Here is a 15921-nt window from a genome sequence, read left to right on the forward strand (position 1 = left end):
CATATTTATGCACTACCCCTTTCAGAAGTTGAAATTGTTACCAATTTCAGGTAATTTAATCTTAGAATTCACTTTGAAACTAATTTTTCTGTTCCTTATTTTAATGCAACAATAAATGGAAGCTCCAAAGTTCATATTAAGCTATTTGGGCTGGTAATGTCAAAGCATTACGTGAAGTCTGAAGCATAATAGCCTGAAAGGTCCCTCAGGAGATAATAAACCTATCCAACTTCAGAGACAAATGCCTGAGGTATTATAGTTCCTGGGATAGGAAGCTGTGAACCTTTTTCATTGCCTACATCACCATACTGCAGTTGCATTCAATCACTTAAAGGGTTACCTGCTGAGACTGCCAAAAGGAGGAAATGCATAGTGTCTTCTGGAAGGATTGCTTTAGAGTGAGTTTGTTTCTCTGGCTATTGTGCTGTGCAAGAGGAAGAAACCTCACAACCTCTCATTCTCAAATTTGTCTTAAAAATGAGCTTCTTGCATCACACACTATGAAGTGCTGCTAGTTATCATTATTTCATTTGGATCGCACAGGCTTAACTGAAGATGCAATTTAACCACCAGCCTAAACTGCGCATTTAATAAACTACTACTGTTTCTGTGGCATATAAAAAATATCTATAGCTATTTTGGGAATCAAGCGTCACACACAAGAATTTTTCCATTTTCAGTGTTCAGCAGGAACACACACTGTTTCCAGCACTACCTACTGGGGAGGTGGCCACCCTTCCTTTTCAAAGTAGCTAGAGAGCGATACATATATAGCATGGAGAGAGGAAAACAATCTGAATGATGGAAGAGTTTGGAGATATGACCAAGAAATTAAGCATGTGAACCAAAGGAAACACTGTCTCTGTAAGGACTTCTCTAAGGAACTAAAGTACCTTTTAGAAATGCAGATGATCAATATTACCAGAATGAAGCTCTTCATCTAGCTATAGGAAGTGCCTTCCCTCCTCTGGCATTACTAATGCTCCTCTGGCATTAGTACCTCTTGCTAATTAAAATGCTGAAGTTGCAAGGCAAAAGATTGCCGCAGCAATGTGCGTGTGCGAGAGGCAGCACTGGTTTTGTTTGTGTTCCCTTAGGAGGTCTTACGTGTTAGCCTTTAGATGGAGGTATTGCAGAGCTTTATAATTGTACAGTCAAAGAGCTAGTTTTCCATTAGGCTGTGTCAGCTGCTGAGCTTCTGCTCCTGGATATCCTTCACCAACCACTTCATATTCAGCTGCCTCACGGGTACACTATATGTTGCAGTTAACATCAAACACCAAAATGTGCAACTTTCTTAAATCATTGCCTCCCTCTGAGGTTTCAGTTACTGACCCCAGTGCTCCTGAACACTCATTCTGAAACAGTGACCAGAAGAATTCATTATTAGGAAAGATTTATCAGGCACAAATATTTTCTCCTCAGCACTATGGGAGGTGCAAAGTAAAGCTACCTGACCTACAAAGATACTTCCCTTTCAAGACTGTCTTTGCCCTTCTAAGCCTAATATCTAGAATACTTTATTTAATGCCTTTCAAGAATTTGGGCTAAGAAAAGAGAAAAACAAAGAAAAACAAATGCAACAGATGCCCAACCTGTATTCTGCAGTTCTAGTAGCAAATACGAGTTTCTCTGTTTTGAAACATATGCCAAGTATTACATCCCTATGTCTCCTATAGCTCTTGTGTCATGAAATAATATCACAGAGTGCCAAAAAGCAGGAGTTGGAGCCATCTGGTCGATACCTACTGTACAACAAACAGTTCACTTTGAGCCTGAGTAGCTGTCAGATTTACTTGCACAGTATTATCTTGTAGAGTAGGGGGTTAATTGATTATTTATCCCCCTCAGTTGCATATGATCTTTTTGAAGATGAGATTTGGTTACAAAAGAAGCTGCAAAACCTGGATGACAAGATGTATGATACACATAAAGCAGAAAATGAGAGAAAAACCATGTACAAATGAGTCTTTTCTTGTCAGTGTAGTACTCAATAGAAAATTAATGTTTACACTTGAGGTCCCCTGCCATCAGTAAAAGCACTGCAGCGGAACAGAGGCCTGTCAAAGGCACATCATACTTTCCACTGCATTTTTAAAATCCTACATTAGAGAGGAGATACACCAAATAAGTAAATTCACCTTTTTTAACTTCTTTAGAGCAATAAGGGTAAGATGTCCTGAGGACAACACTAACATTAAGATAAGAGAGCTAAATTTCACTGCACATGAAATATAACGAAAGAGGTGATCAAAGAAAGTATGCTTTAAATCTAGTCTTACCTGCCTTGACACAAGGAAAGCAGAGAGAAGGCAGGTTAGAGGAGAGGACACTCTCTGCCATTAGCAGCTTGTGGCCACTCCCTTAGAGAAAAAGTATGGACTGGGATTGGAAACACTGTCTGTCACTATTTCAGGCACTATGGAGGCACTATGGTCTGCTTGCAGCCTGGGAATTGTTAAAAACTCTTGGTCAGTAGCAAGGCACAAAGGAGCAGAGAGACCATACTGCTCTTCCCCATAAGGTCTCCAGCTGAGTTAAGCAAGGCCAATATTGTGCATTTGTGGAGCGTCTACTCCAGCTAAGCCCCTGGCATGATAAGGGAGTGGAAGAAAAGCCAGAGATGCTCTGGTACTGCACACCTCTGGCTTTCTCCTCTGTATGGGCCTGAGGTGCATTTAAGAGGTGCATTTCTCCTCCTAAAGAGCTTTTCAGAGCACGAAGATTTGTCCTGGGCTCAGAGGCTTGTGGCCGGCTAAAGTCCCGTCCTTTCTAGCACCCTACCTCAGGGTGGTGGCCAAGCCCATTCTGCCCAGTAAATATATACTATACATATATTATATAATATATGTATATAATATTCAATATATATAATATCCTATATATATAGGATATATATAAAATATTCAATATAATAAATAAGGACAGGCTCACACCAAGTCAGAGAGACCATTTATTTGCGTAGGAAGAGGCCGTTGGAGTTTTTCCTGATGGTCCTGCGCAGCTGGCGGTCCTGCAGCTCTTGGCTGCGGAGATTGCCCAGCACCAGCATCCTGTGGGGATCAGGAGAAAGATATTGAAGCACTTGGGAGGCACACGGGATAGTTAGGTGTTTTCCGGGAGTCCAACGGTGCATCCCGGCCCCCCACGCCATCTCGGTGGAAGGCTGTGTGAGCCCGAGGGCAAGCTGCAAAGCCACTTGAGTGCCCTGGGGCTGGGTTCTATTTACCGGCGAGCCTCTTCCTCCTCCTTCATCCTCTGGCGGTTCAACTCCACCTTGTCCTTCCAGCCATCCCGGAGAACTTTGTAGGAGGCCGAGAGCTGCACGTTCTGCTTGGCTCTCGGCGACAGGTCCCTGCAAGGGGAGTGACCAAATCTCTCTGCCGCTCTGCTGGGAGCCTTGTGGCTTCTTCCCTCCCCAGGCGCTGTCCCCTCACAGCAGAGGAAACCCGGGGCTTTGGCATGCCGTGTGCGGAGCGGAGGCGTTTTGGGAGCCAAGATCTGCCAGCCGTCCTCGTCCAGCATGGCCATTGGCTTGGAGCCCGCACCCCCTGCACACTCACGGTTTGTGTGGCTGGCCTGGGGCTGGGAAGCAGCGCTGGTCCAGGTGGAGCTGCTTCTTCAGCATGTGCATCTGTTTGGCAAGGGCGAGAAGAGCAGAAGGTTTGAGGAGCCCTGACACCCTCGCAGGGGAGGCGCCAGGTCCTCCCAGGCAGCATCTGCCTGGGCCCTGGCTGCCTGCGAGGCCCTGCCCCCCTGCGGGTGGGACATGGCCCTTTCTCCCAGGGCTGTCCAACGCATCCCGTACCTTTTTGTGCAGCCGGGCACGCCTGTCCGCCCTTGCCTGCAGCTCCTCCTGGGCTTCGCGCTGCGCCTTAGCCTTCTCTTCAAAGAGGGAGAGGCGGGCGGCTCTCGCAGGGCGCTGCGTTGGAGGGCGGGCTGTTTCCTGGGGGAGCACACGAACGGACACCATTAGGTTTCTCCATCTGGGGAGGGACCTCTTGGCAGGGGGCCTGCTTGATTTGCGCTCTTCAGCTTCTCTCCTGTCCCAGCTCTTGAGCCTCCCTGGCAGCTGGGCCCCTGTCAGCGTGGTGGAAAGCTGCTCTTTTATGCCCTGAGTGAGCAGCATCCAGCAAAGCAGCCCCACATCTCCTAGCCCCTCCAAGACACCCAGGCCCCCGTCTTGTGAAGGGCAAAACCCCACAAGAGTCTCTGCAGGCATTTGGTGAGAAGCCGCCGGCAGAGCTGCCGTGCAAAAGCAGAGCCGTGCTTGCAGTCTCTGGGGAGGATTCCCAATGAGGCTGCTAAACGTCCTAGTGACCACATGCTGCAGGCCGGTGGCAGAAGCAGTCTCACCAAAGCGAGCTTGGCCACTGGTGGGAGAGATGCAAGCGTCGCCTGGGGCCCCATCACGTACCTGCACTACAGCTCTGGGAGCAGCAACGGCAGGGCCAGTGCGAGGTGCAGTGGGTGGATGGGGCATGTGCTGCACCTTGGCCTCCTTCTCCCGGGAGGGCACAATGAGGCGGCCCGACCTGTCCGCGGAGGTCCTGAGAAGACACGGTGGGTTGCATAAGGAGGAGGGCAGGAGGCGTTTGCTCCCACAAGCCTCACCATGGGCTTCCCTGAAAGCTCCCGGGACTCGTTGCTGGGAAAGAAGCTCTGCCCTGAGCACTGTCATTCAGCTCCCGCAAAGCTCCCCCTGACGCTGGAGGAACAGGGAGGAGATGGGAGGCTCCTGGGCAAAGCGGTGCAAGCTGGTGGTCCAGCGAGTCAGTGGCCGTGGCTGAGAGCCCTGTGTCAGGAGGTGGTGGGAGGCCCTGGGACCAGCATGTCGCAAGGGGCCCTCTCTGTGGAACAGCTCCAAGCTGTTCCCTCACCTCTCTCTCACCTGGCAGGAGGCAGCTTCTCTGCACTTTGCTCCCTGCCGCGTGTCCCCCAGCTTGGCAGCAAGGGGAGGCAAACCTGCCTGCCGTGCTGCAGGAGCTTGCCAGGACGCTGCTCTGTAAGCAAGAGACGCCGGAGCTCTTGAGTGCGCCTGCCGAGCAGCACCCTTGAACCTGGCTGGCGTCAGGCAGCGCGGCGGCAGAGGGCCCCAAAGTGGTGAGGAGGCAGCTTTGCTCTTACCCTTGGTGGACGCGATGCGCCCAAGCTCTTCCCCCTTTTTCTTGCCGCTGGGGAAGCCAGCGGGGGCAGCCCTGGCTTCTGGGCTGCCTTTGACCCTGACCTGAACCCTGAAAAGCAGAGAGAAGGCAGGTTGCAGGAGAAGACCCCCTCTGCCCCTGGCAGCTTGTGCACGCTACTGTTCCTGGCTGCCCACGGAGACCTCCTCGCTGGTCATGGCTTGGTGTCCCCGCCGCTTCCTTGGGGAGTTTTGGCAGCCTCCGTGCAAGGGCCCCACACCTGGCTTGGGTGGTGCTGATTTCTTGCCAGCTCCGTGCTGAGCACAGAGCCCCAGCAGTGCGTGCTCCCGAGCAGGAATGGGGAGGCCGTGCTCTGGGCGCACACTCACCTCGGGAAGACATAGAAGCGGCGCGACGGGATCACTGGGCACGTGGTGTCGGGAGTGGGGACCACCAGCTCCTTGAGCCACGGCGTCTGCAATGTGAACAGACAGGGTGGGAGAGGGGCAAGGCAGCTTGGTGCCTGCTGCCCAAGGCAGCAGCCCCTGCTCCTACTGCAAGGGGGGACTGCAGCTCCAGGCCTTTCTTGCCAGCCTTCTGCTGTGCTCCTTAGCCCCTGGTTGTGCTGTGCACAGGCTGCCCAGGAAGGATGGCAGAGCGCGCAATAGTTGTGCCAGGCGTGCTGCATGTAGAGAGAGGGCTCAGGGAGTTTGGGGCATCTCTCTTCCTGAGTGGAGAATGTGGCGGGGCCAAGCTCCGTGGCAGGTGCTGGATTAGCTCGCCAGCCTCTGGAGGGCGTGCTGAGAGAGGTAAGGTGGCCCCTTTCTTGACACGATCTGCACGGAAAGGGCGGTGTGCCTGGCAAGGTGAGCGGCTTACACTGCGCAGGGCCGCAATGAGGCTCGCCGTGGTCTCCAGCTGCTCGATGCAGCTGCCAAAAAACTGCATTTGCAGAACGCCTTCCTGGCGACCCAGCACCCCGACGTCCTTAAAAAGGAAGCAGATGTTCTCCATGTCCCGCAGGTGGGATGAGAACAGGACAACGCTCTCATCCACGCAATCTTCCACCACAGGGCGTGGCAGTGAGGTGGCCCGGGTCAAGTGCCCAAAGTTCAAGGGCTCGATCTTGATGTTCTCTGCAAGCAAGAGGAACGGTGTGAGTGCTGCAGCTGGCCAAGGTCCCGTCACGGGACCTTCAGGTAAAATGGGTGGCCGGAGGCAGATGTTAGGGCAGCTCCGGGAAGAGAGCCCGCCTCCCTGCCGACTTTGCAACCCCATCCCGCAGAGGAGCAACACCCACGCGCCACCCCCCATAGGTGTCAAGGGGAAGCGGAGGGTGGTCGCTGCCATCTCACCGGGGAGAGTCACTTTGGGGTGTTTGAGCCACTGTTGGCAGGCTGTGTTCATGGCCAGCTTGAAGACTGGTCTTCGGACCATGAGCACCTCTTCTGCCCCAAGGCGCAGTGGCTCTTGCACCACCGCAAAGATGCCCAGCCCCCTGATCAGCACACCCTGCAGAGGGAAAAGACAAGAAGGAGGAGGCGTAAGCCTACTGCACATGGCCCAAGTGAGGAGCGTCAGTGTGTGGGGCTGTGACTCTGCGCCCTCTCTCCTGTGGCTGCGGCCGCGGCTGCGGCTGCTGCTGAGGTACCATGGGGCAAGAGGGATCCCTTGGGAGAGCTGTGGAGAAGGGCCCCTCTCTAGTGATGTTGCCCTGTCCCTAGGCTTTCTCAACACCCCAGAGCGAGAGAACGTGTGAGGGCTTGCTGAGGGCACAGAAGCAGGGAAATGCCTCCATCTCCCTGCTTGTTCTCCTCCCTGTTCTCTCCTTTGGGCAAAGAGCAGGATCCCCAGGTCCCCAGCACTTTCCCCGAGGAGAGCTGCGCACGGCCTCTCCGCCAGCCTGCCGAGGAGCTGCTCTGCAGCCTGCGCCTGGTGGCAGGGTGCTGCTGTGGCGTGGCGGGGCAGGATTGCTCCCTGGGTGCCCAGACCCAGACCAACTGAGAGCGCTGGAAGGGGAGGGGAGCAGGACAGCAGCCCACCTTGTCCAGCATCATCTGCTGCAGGATGTAATGGGAGACGGCATCCCAAATGGTCACAATCTCTGCAGAGCGAGGGAAAGAGGCATCAATGAGGTCCTGGGCGAAGCCGCGCATGGCCAATCCGCAAGCTGCTCAGCCCAGGGGGACACAGGCAGGCGTACGCAAACCCTCCGAGGAGCCCCAGTGTCAGCTCTGCAGCGGACCCTAGCCCCCGTGTGAGGCTGCCAGGACTCCACTGAGCCCAGGCCTGGTGTGGAGCTGGAAGAGGGACAGGGGGAGGAGTAGGGACAAGGGCTGTGGGCGCCTGCCCACTGCGGAAGCAGCTCCCCAAGGCCTCACCCTCCATGGAGAGCTTGAGGAGAGTAGGATAGAGGAGCCTCAGCTCCGGCCTGAGGGTCTCAGTCCAGGAGCCCTGCATCTTGCTTGGCCCCTCGCTCTCGCCTCTCCTCTCCAGCAGGGCACACAGGTCGCTCTTGCGGCCTCTTGGCCCCACACTCCTCCGCACTGTGCTCGCGTCGCCTCCCGTTCACGCTCCTCGCCGCACAGAGGCCGCGCAGGGTCGCAGTGGGGAGCACCACGAGCAGTGACCAGCAACAGCCAGGTCTCGCAGAGAAGTGCCGTTGCTGCAGCACTGACGGCGACACCCCCTTGGACGCCTCCTTGTGATGCGTCAGGGCCCACTGTGAGTCCAGCGCGTGTCATGGGGCTCATGTGTCCCAACGGCACTGTGAGGCAGCGGCTTGGGCCAGGAAGGACAACGTGGGGCAGCTTTCCCCTTACCCAACAGATGGTCCTGTGTTCCCTACCCATGAGAAAGAAACGGTGCCTGTCTGTTAGAGCAGAGAGCGTCCCTGTGCTCGGCCATAGGTGCTCAACACGGAAGACATCCCTGCTCTCACTGTGTTGAGATCCTGTTGCAAGAACCATTCCTCCTTTGCCCAGCTAAAGAACCGGCTGTAGTTTTGCGTGGCTCACAACTGATTTTGCAGCAGCTCTCGGGGCAGCTTCCCGATGCAACCCACTCGCCTTGACATCAGATGAGAGATTTGTGCCTCGAGAGACCTGGGGAAAGGAATGTCCCTGTTGCCTAGAGCCAGATGAAGGCCTTCATTGGAGGTTGTTTGCTGCTGAACCTGCGCTGCCAGCATCGTGGCGTAGCAGCGCGGTGAAAGGTCTTTAGGCCTTGTCTTCATTTCAGCCTTATGGGAAAGGCAGAGAAAGTCTCCTCCTGAAAGTGGCTGTGGTGCCCTGGCCCTGCCTGGAAGCAGGACCCGCAGCCTGAGGGAGAGACCTTCTCCTTGGCCATCAACCCCCGGGTGCCTTGGGTGGCCTTCTCCCCAAAGATCTGTGCCAGGAGCATTTAGCAGCGCACGCACCGCACAGGCTGCTGTAAGGTGGTTGTGGCTGGCCTGGAAGCCAGCTGTCCCCCAAGAAAACTCTCATGTCCCAGGACACGGCTATCCCCTCGCACACAGAGCATGCACAGCCTCTCAGCCCTGCATGCACGCGTCCACACGTGGACTGGACCGCTGCCAGAGACAGCCCAGGCAGCAGTCCCCTTCTGCCTGCCAAGTGGCAAGATGTGGTTAAGATGCTTGTCCTCATGCCATTTGGGAGCCTGTTAATCCTCTAGGGTTTTTAGGGTTTTTTCCTAACACTGAGAGCAATGGTCCATCTGCGAGTGAGTCTGTATCAGGCGTGGCGCTCCCTTGGAAAAGAAATACGGATTGGGGCAGGAATCGTTGTCTGTGTCATTATTTCTTATGTGCCGTGAAGGGTCTGCTTGCAGCCTGGGGGTTGTTCAAACCTCTTGCTCAATGGCAAGGCCCTAAGGAGCAGAGAGGACACCCTGTTCTTCCCCAGAAGGCCTGAGTGTCCACACGGAAGAGGCCTGAGGCTCACGGTGTGCCTTTATGCACCTTGTGCTCCCTCTGAGCCCCTTGCAGGACAAGGGAGTTGAAGAAAAGCCAAGGGGCTCTGGAACTCCAGAGCTCTGCTTTTCTCCTCCATATGGGCCTGAGCTGCAATCCAGAGCCCAAAGATTTGTCCTGGGCTCAGAGGCTTGTGGCTGGCTCAGGTCCCGTCCTCTCCAGGCTGCCTACCTCAGGGTGCTGGCCAAGCACCACACTGCCCGCCAAACAGCCCAGGAAATATTGTCAAGGGAACACCAGCCTCCTGGTGAGGATGGCATGAATGAGGAGGCAGCGGGCACATGCTCTTCCCATTTGTCCTGAAGAATGGCAGAATGGCAGTAGTTTTCCACTCTGCAGGATATGACGTGATTCAGGGAGGATTTGGGCCGTGACATGCCCGTGCTGTGATCTTCCCTAGCTGGGAAGAATGCTACGTTGCGGAAGGTAGCGGCAAGCAGTGCCGCTGTGCCCAGGTCACCTCCAGAACATGTGTCTTGGAGACCTTTCCAATGCAGTCACTACATGCACGGCCCAAAGCAAAGGAGTTCATGGATAGCAGCTAGACGCTCTCTCACGGGGCCCATTCCAGCCCCTCCGCTAGTGCCCTGTGTCCCTTGCAGTCTCAGTCCCACCAAGTACAGGCTCACACCAAGTCAGAGAGACCATTTATTTGCGCAGGAAGAGGCCGTTGGAGTTTTTCCTGATGGTCCTGCGCAGCTGGCGGTCCTGCAGCTCTTGGCTGCGGAGATTGCCCAGCACCAGCATCCTGTGGGGATCAGGAGAAAGATATTGAAGCACTTGGGAGGCACACGGGATAGTTAGGTGTTTTCCGGGAGTCCAACGGTGCATCCCGGCCCCCCACGCCATCTTGGTGGAAGGCTGTGTGAGCCCGAGGGCAAGCTGCAAAGCCACTTGAGTGCCCTGAGGCTGGGCTCTATTTACCGGCGAGCCTCTTCCTCCTCCTTCATCCTCTGGCGGTTCAGCTCCACCTTGTCCTTCCAGCCATCCCGGAGAACTTTGTAGGAGGCCGAGAGCTGCACGTTCTGCTTGGCTCTCGGCGACAGGTCCCTGCAAGGGGAGTGACCAAATCTCTCTGCCGCTCTGCTGGGAGCCTTGTGGCTTCTTCCCTCCCCAGGCGCTGTCCCCTCACAGCAGAGGAAACCCGGGGCTTTGGCATGCCGTGTGCGGAGCGGAGGCGTTTTGGGAGCCAAGATCTGCCAGCCGTCCTCGTCCAGCATGGCCATTGGCTTGGAGCCCGCACCCCCTGCACACTCACGGTTTGTGTGGCTGGCCTGGGGCTGGGAAGCAGCGCTGGTCCAGGTGGAGCTGCTTCTTCAGCATGTGCATCTGTTTGGCAAGGGCGAGAAGAGCAGAAGGTTTGAGGAGCCCTGACACCCTCGCAGGGGAGGCGCCAGGTCCTCCCAGGCAGCATCTGCCTGGGCCCTGGCTGCCTGCGAGGCCCTGCCCCCCTGCGGGTGGGACATGGCCCTTTCTCCCAGGGCTGTCCAACGCATCCCGTACCTTTTTGTGCAGCCGGGCACGCCTGTCCGCCCTTGCCTGCAGCTCCTCCTGGGCTTCGCGCTGCGCCTTAGCCTTCTCTTCAAAGAGGGAGAGGCGGGCGGCTCTCGCAGGGCGCTGCGTTGGAGGGCGGGCTGTTTCCTGGGGGAGCACACGAACGGACACCATTAGGTTTCTCCATCTGGGGAGGGACCTCTTGGCAGGGGGCCTGCTTGATTTGCGCTCTTCAGCTTCTCTCCTGTCCCAGCTCTTGAGCCTCCCTGGCAGCTGGGCCCCTGTCAGCGTGGTGGAAAGCTGCTCTTTTATGCCCTGAGTGAGCAGCATCCAGCAAAGCAGCCCCACATCTCCTAGCCCCTCCAAGACACCCAGGCCCCCGTCTTGTGAAGGGCAAAACCCCACAAGAGTCTCTGCAGGCATTTGGTGAGAAGCCGCCGGCAGAGCTGCCGTGCAAAAGCAGAGCCGTGCTTGCAGTCTCTGGGGAGGATTCCCAATGAGGCTGCTAAACGTCCTAGTGACCACATGCTGCAGGCCGGTGGCAGAGGCAGTCTCACCAAAGCGAGCTTGGCCACTGGTGGGAGAGATGCAAGCGTCACCTGGGGCCCCATCACGTACCTGCACTACAGCTCTGGGAGCAGCAACGGCAGGGCCAGTGCGAGGTGCAGTGGGTGGATGGGGCATGTGCTGCACCTTGGCCTCCTTCTCCCGGGAGGGCACAATGAGGCGGCCCGACCTGTCCGCGGAGGTCCTGAGAAGACACGGTGGGTTGCATAAGGAGGAGGGCAGGAGGCGTTTGCTCCCACAAGCCTCACCATGGGCTTCCCTGAAAGCTCCCGGGACTCGTTGCTGGGAAAGAAGCTCTGCCCTGAGCACTGTCATTCAGCTCCCGCAAAGCTCCCCCTGACGCTGGAGGAACAGGGAGGAGATGGGAGGCTCCTGGGCAAAGCGGTGCAAGCTGGTGGTCCAGCGAGTCAGTGGCCGTGGCTGAGAGCCCTGTGTCAGGAGGTGGTGGGAGGCCCTGGGACCAGCATGTCGCAAGGGGCCCTCTCTGTGGAACAGCTCCAAGGGTGGCCCTCAGCCCTCCCGCCCAGGCTCTCTCTCACCTGGCAGGAGGCAGCTTCTCTGCACTTTGCTCCCTGCCGCGTGTCCCCCAGCTTGGCAGCAAGGGGAGGCAAACCTGCCTGCCGTGCTGCAGGAGCTTGCCAGGACGCTGCTCTGTAAGCAAGAGACGCCGGAGCTCTTGAGTGCGCCTGCCGAGCAGCACCCTTGAACCTGGCTGGCGTCAGGCAGCGCGGCGGCAGAGGGCCCCAAAGTGGTGAGGAGGCAGCTTTGCTCTTACCCTTGGTGGACGCGATGCGCCCAAGCTCTTCCCCCTTTTTCTTGCCGCTGGGGAAGCCAGCGGGGGCAGCCCTGGCTTCTGGGCTGCCTTTGACCCTGACCTGAACCCTGAAAAGCAGAGAGAAGGCAGGTTGCAGGAGAAGACCCCCTCTGCCCCTGGCAGCTTGTGCACGCTACTGTTCCTGGCTGCCCACGGAGACCTCCTCGCTGGTCATGGCTTGGTGTCCCCGCCGCTTCCTTGGGGAGTTTTGGCAGCCTCCGTGCAAGGGCCCCACACCTGGCTTGGGTGGTGCTGATTTCTTGCCAGCTCCGTGCTGAGCACAGAGCCCCAGCAGTGCGTGCTCCCGAGCAGGAATGGGGAGGCCGTGCTCTGGGCGCACACTCACCTCGGGAAGACATAGAAGCGGCGCGACGGGATCACTGGGCACGTGGTGTCGGGAGTGGGGACCACCAGCTCCTTGAGCCACGGCGTCTGCAATGTGAACAGACAGGGTGGGAGAGGGGCAAGGCAGCTTGGTGCCTGCTGCCCAAGGCAGCAGCCCCTGCTCCTACTGCAAGGGGGGACTGCAGCTCCAGGCCTTTCTTGCCAGCCTTCTGCTGTGCTCCTTAGCCCCTGGTTGTGCTGTGCACAGGCTGCCCAGGAAGGATGGCAGAGCGCGCAATAGTTGTGCCAGGCGTGCTGCATGTAGAGAGAGGGCTCAGGGAGTTTGGGGCATCTCTCTTCCTGAGTGGAGAATGTGGCGGGGCCAAGCTCCGTGGCAGGTGCTGGATTAGCTCGCCAGCCTCTGGAGGGCGTGCTGAGAGAGGTAAGGTGGCCCCTTTCTTGACACGATCTGCACGGAAAGGGCGGTGTGCCTGGCAAGGTGAGCGGCTTACACTGCGCAGGGCCGCAATGAGGCTCGCCGTGGTCTCCAGCTGCTCGATGCAGCTGCCAAAAAACTGCATTTGCAGAACGCCTTCCTGGCGACCCAGCACCCCGACATCCTTAAAAAGGAAGCAGATGTTCTCCATGTCCCGCAGGTGGGATGAGAACAGGACAACGCTCTCATCCACGCAATCTTCCACCACAGGGCGTGGCAGTGAGGTGGCCCGGGTCAAGTGCCCAAAGTTCAAGGGCTCGATCTTGATGTTCTCTGCAAGCAAGAGGAACGGTGTGAGTGCTGCAGCTGGCCAAGGTCCCGTCACGGGACCTTCAGGTAAAATGGGTGGCCGGAGGCAGATGTTAGGGCAGCTCCGGGAAGAGAGCCCGCCTCCCTGCCGACTTTGCAACCCCATCCCGCAGAGGAGCAACACCCACGCGCCACCCCCCATAGGTGTCAAGGGGAAGCGGAGGGTGGTCGCTGCCATCTCACCGGGGAGAGTCACTTTGGGGTGTTTGAGCCACTGTTGGCAGGCTGTGTTCATGGCCAGCTTGAAGACTGGTCTTCGGACCATGAGCACCTCTTCTGCCCCAAGGCGCAGTGGCTCTTGCACCACCGCAAAGATGCCCAGCCCCCTGATCAGCACACCCTGCAGAGGGAAAAGACAAGAAGGAGGAGGCGTAAGCCTACTGCACATGGCCCAAGTGAGGAGCGTCAGTGTGTGGGGCTGTGACTCTGCGCCCTCTCTCCTGTGGCTGCGGCCGCGGCTGCGGCTGCTGCTGAGGTACCATGGGGCAAGAGGGATCCCTTGGGAGAGCTGTGGAGAAGGGCCCCTCTCTAGTGATGTTGCCCTGTCCCTAGGCTTTCTCAACACCCCAGAGCGAGAGAACGTGTGAGGGCTTGCTGAGGGCACAGAAGCAGGGAAATGCCTCCATCTCCCTGCTTGTTCTCCTCCCTGTTCTCTCCTTTGGGCAAAGAGCAGGATCCCCAGGTCCCCAGCACTTTCCCCGAGGAGAGCTGCGCACGGCCTCTCCGCCAGCCTGCCGAGGAGCTGCTCTGCAGCCTGCGCCTGGTGGCAGGGTGCTGCTGTGGCGTGGCGGGGCAGGATTGCTCCCTGGGTGCCCAGACCCAGACCAACTGAGAGCGCTGGAAGGGGAGGGGAGCAGGACAGCAGCCCACCTTGTCCAGCATCATCTGCTGCAGGATGTAATGGGAGACGGCATCCCAAATGGTCACAATCTCTGCAGAGCGAGGGAAAGAGGCATCAATGAGGTCCTGGGCGAAGCCGCGCATGGCCAATCCGCAAGCTGCTCAGCCCAGGGGGACACAGGCAGGCGTACGCAAACCCTCCGAGGAGCCCCAGTGTCAGCTCTGCAGCGGACCCTAGCCCCCGTGTGAGGCTGCCAGGACTCCACTGAGCCCAGGCCTGGTGTGGAGCTGGAAGAGGGACAGGGGGAGGAGTAGGGACAAGGGCTGTGGGCGCCTGCCCACTGCGGAAGCAGCTCCCCAAGGCCTCACCCTCCATGGAGAGCTTGAGGAGAGTAGGATAGAGGAGCCTCAGCTCCGGCCTGAGGGTCTCAGTCCAGGAGCCCTGCATCTTGCTTGGCCCCTCGCTCTCGCCTCTCCTCTCCAGCAGGGCACACAGGTCGCTCTTGCGGCCTCTTGGCCCCACACTCCTCCGCACTGTGCTCGCGTCGCCTCCCGTTCACGCTCCTCGCCGCACAGAGGCCGCGCAGGGTCGCAGTGGGGAGCACCACGAGCAGTGACCAGCAACAGCCAGGTCTCGCAGAGAAGTGCCGTTGCTGCAGCACTGACGGCGACACCCCCTTGGACGCCTCCTTGTGATGCGTCAGGGCCCACTGTGAGTCCAGCGCGTGTCATGGGGCTCATGTGTCCCAACGGCACTGTGAGGCAGCGGCTTGGGCCAGGAAGGACAACGTGGGGCAGCTTTCCCCTTACCCAACAGATGGTCCTGTGTTCCCTACCCATGAGAAAGAAACGGTGCCTGTCTGTTAGAGCAGAGAGCGTCCCTGTGCTCGGCCATAGGTGCTCAACACGGAAGACATCCCTGCTCTCACTGTGTTGAGATCCTGTTGCAAGAACCATTCCTCCTTTGCCCAGCTAAAGAACCGGCTGTAGTTTTGCGTGGCTCACAACTGATTTTGCAGCAGCTCTCGGGGCAGCTTCCCGATGCAACCCACTCGCCTTGACATCAGATGAGAGATTTGTGCCTCGAGAGACCTGGGGAAAGGAATGTCCCTGTTGCCTAGAGCCAGATGAAGGCCTTCATTGGAGGTTGTTTGCTGCTGAACCTGCGCTGCCAGCATCGTGGCGTAGCAGCGCGGTGAAAGGTCTTTAGGCCTTGTCTTCATTTCAGCCTTATGGGAAAGGCAGAGAAAGTCTCCTCCTGAAAGTGGCTGTGGTGCCCTGGCCCTGCCTGGAAGCAGGACCCGCAGCCTGAGGGAGAGACCTTCTCCTTGGCCATCAACCCCCGGGTGCCTTGGGTGGCCTTCTCCCCAAAGATCTGTGCCAGGAGCATTTAGCAGCGCACGCACCGCACAGGCTGCTGTAAGGTGGTTGTGGCTGGCCTGGAAGCCAGCTGTCCCCCAAGAAAACTCTCATGTCCCAGGACACGGCTATCCCCTCGCACACAGAGCATGCACAGCCTCTCAGCCCTGCATGCACGCGTCCACACGTGGACTGGACCGCTGCCAGAGACAGCCCAGGCAGCAGTCCCCTTCTGCCTGCCAAGTGGCAAGATGTGGTTAAGATGCTTGTCCTCATGCCATTTGGGAGCCTGTTAATCCTCTAGGGTTTTTAGGGTTTTTTCCTAACACTGAGAGCAATGGTCCATCTGCGAGTGAGTCTGTATCAGGCGTGGCGCTCCCTTGGAAAAGAAATACGGATTGGGGCAGGAATCGTTGTCTGTGTCATTATTTCTTATGTGCCGTGAAGGGTCTGCTTGCAGCCTGGGGGTTGTTCAAACCTCTTGCTCAATGGCAAGGCCCTAAGGAGCAGAGAGGACACCCTGTTCTTCCCCAGAAGGCCTGAGTGTCCACACGGAAGAGGCCTGAGGCTCACGGTGTGCCTTTATGCACCTTGTGCTCCCTCTGAGCCCCTTGCAGGACAA

The 15921-nt window shown here is 57.5% G+C and overlaps 2 protein-coding genes across 2 annotated transcripts; both read right to left on the bottom strand.

The window, feature by feature from the left end:
- Nucleotides 1-2953: 2953 nt before the first annotated feature.
- LOC148595322 (uncharacterized) lies at nt 2954-7583 on the bottom strand. The gene is made up of 11 exons (XM_088521341.1): nt 7505-7583; nt 7166-7227; nt 6479-6635; nt 6003-6259; nt 5513-5598; nt 4881-5234; nt 4418-4550; nt 3809-3946; nt 3564-3634; nt 3230-3355; nt 2954-3053 (listed from the first exon to the last, which is right to left on the bottom strand). Exons 1-11 carry the CDS (start codon nt 7581-7583, stop codon nt 2954-2956), a joined length of 1563 nt encoding a protein of 520 aa, XP_088377467.1.
- A 2161-nt stretch (nt 7584-9744) lies between these two features.
- LOC148595323 (uncharacterized) lies at nt 9745-14388 on the bottom strand. Its single transcript, XM_088521342.1, has 10 exons — nt 14310-14388; nt 13971-14032; nt 13284-13440; nt 12808-13064; nt 12318-12403; nt 11697-12039; nt 10600-10737; nt 10355-10425; nt 10021-10146; nt 9745-9844 (listed from the first exon to the last, which is right to left on the bottom strand). The coding sequence occupies exons 1-10, from the start codon at nt 14386-14388 to the stop codon at nt 9745-9747; spliced, it is 1419 nt and encodes a 472-aa protein (XP_088377468.1).
- Between the last annotated feature and the right edge of the window lie 1533 nt (nt 14389-15921).

The sequence above is a fragment of the Tinamus guttatus genome, unplaced genomic scaffold (genome assembly GCF_059628265.1).
Source record: "Tinamus guttatus ecotype Peru unplaced genomic scaffold, ASM5962826v1 Tinamus_guttatus_pri_ptg000117l, whole genome shotgun sequence".
Lineage (NCBI taxonomy): Eukaryota > Metazoa > Chordata > Aves > Tinamiformes > Tinamidae > Tinamus > Tinamus guttatus.

What these genes read in the sequence shown, in the direction of transcription:
- LOC148595322 (XM_088521341.1), bottom strand. Translation starts at nt 7,583, where the DNA reads ATGCAGGGCTCCTGGACTGAGACCCTCAGGCCGGAGCTGAGGCTCCTC. An exon ending in CTCCCAGAGCTGTAGTGCAG is followed by an intron (nt 3,947 to 4,417) that starts GTACGTGATGGG and finishes GTGCTCCCCCAG; the next exon opens with GAAACAGCCCGCCCTCCAAC. An exon ending in GAGGAGGAAGAGGCTCGCCG is followed by an intron (nt 3,054 to 3,229) that starts GTAAATAGAACC and finishes TGATCCCCACAG; the next exon opens with GATGCTGGTGCTGGGCAATC.
- LOC148595323 (XM_088521342.1), bottom strand. Translation starts at nt 14,388, where the DNA reads ATGCAGGGCTCCTGGACTGAGACCCTCAGGCCGGAGCTGAGGCTCCTC. An exon ending in TCATTGCGGCCCTGCGCAGT is followed by an intron (nt 12,404 to 12,807) that starts GTAAGCCGCTCA and finishes TTCACATTGCAG; the next exon opens with ACGCCGTGGCTCAAGGAGCT. An exon ending in CCAGGCCAGCCACACAAACC is followed by an intron (nt 10,147 to 10,354) that starts GTGAGTGTGCAG and finishes CTCCCCTTGCAG; the next exon opens with GGACCTGTCGCCGAGAGCCA.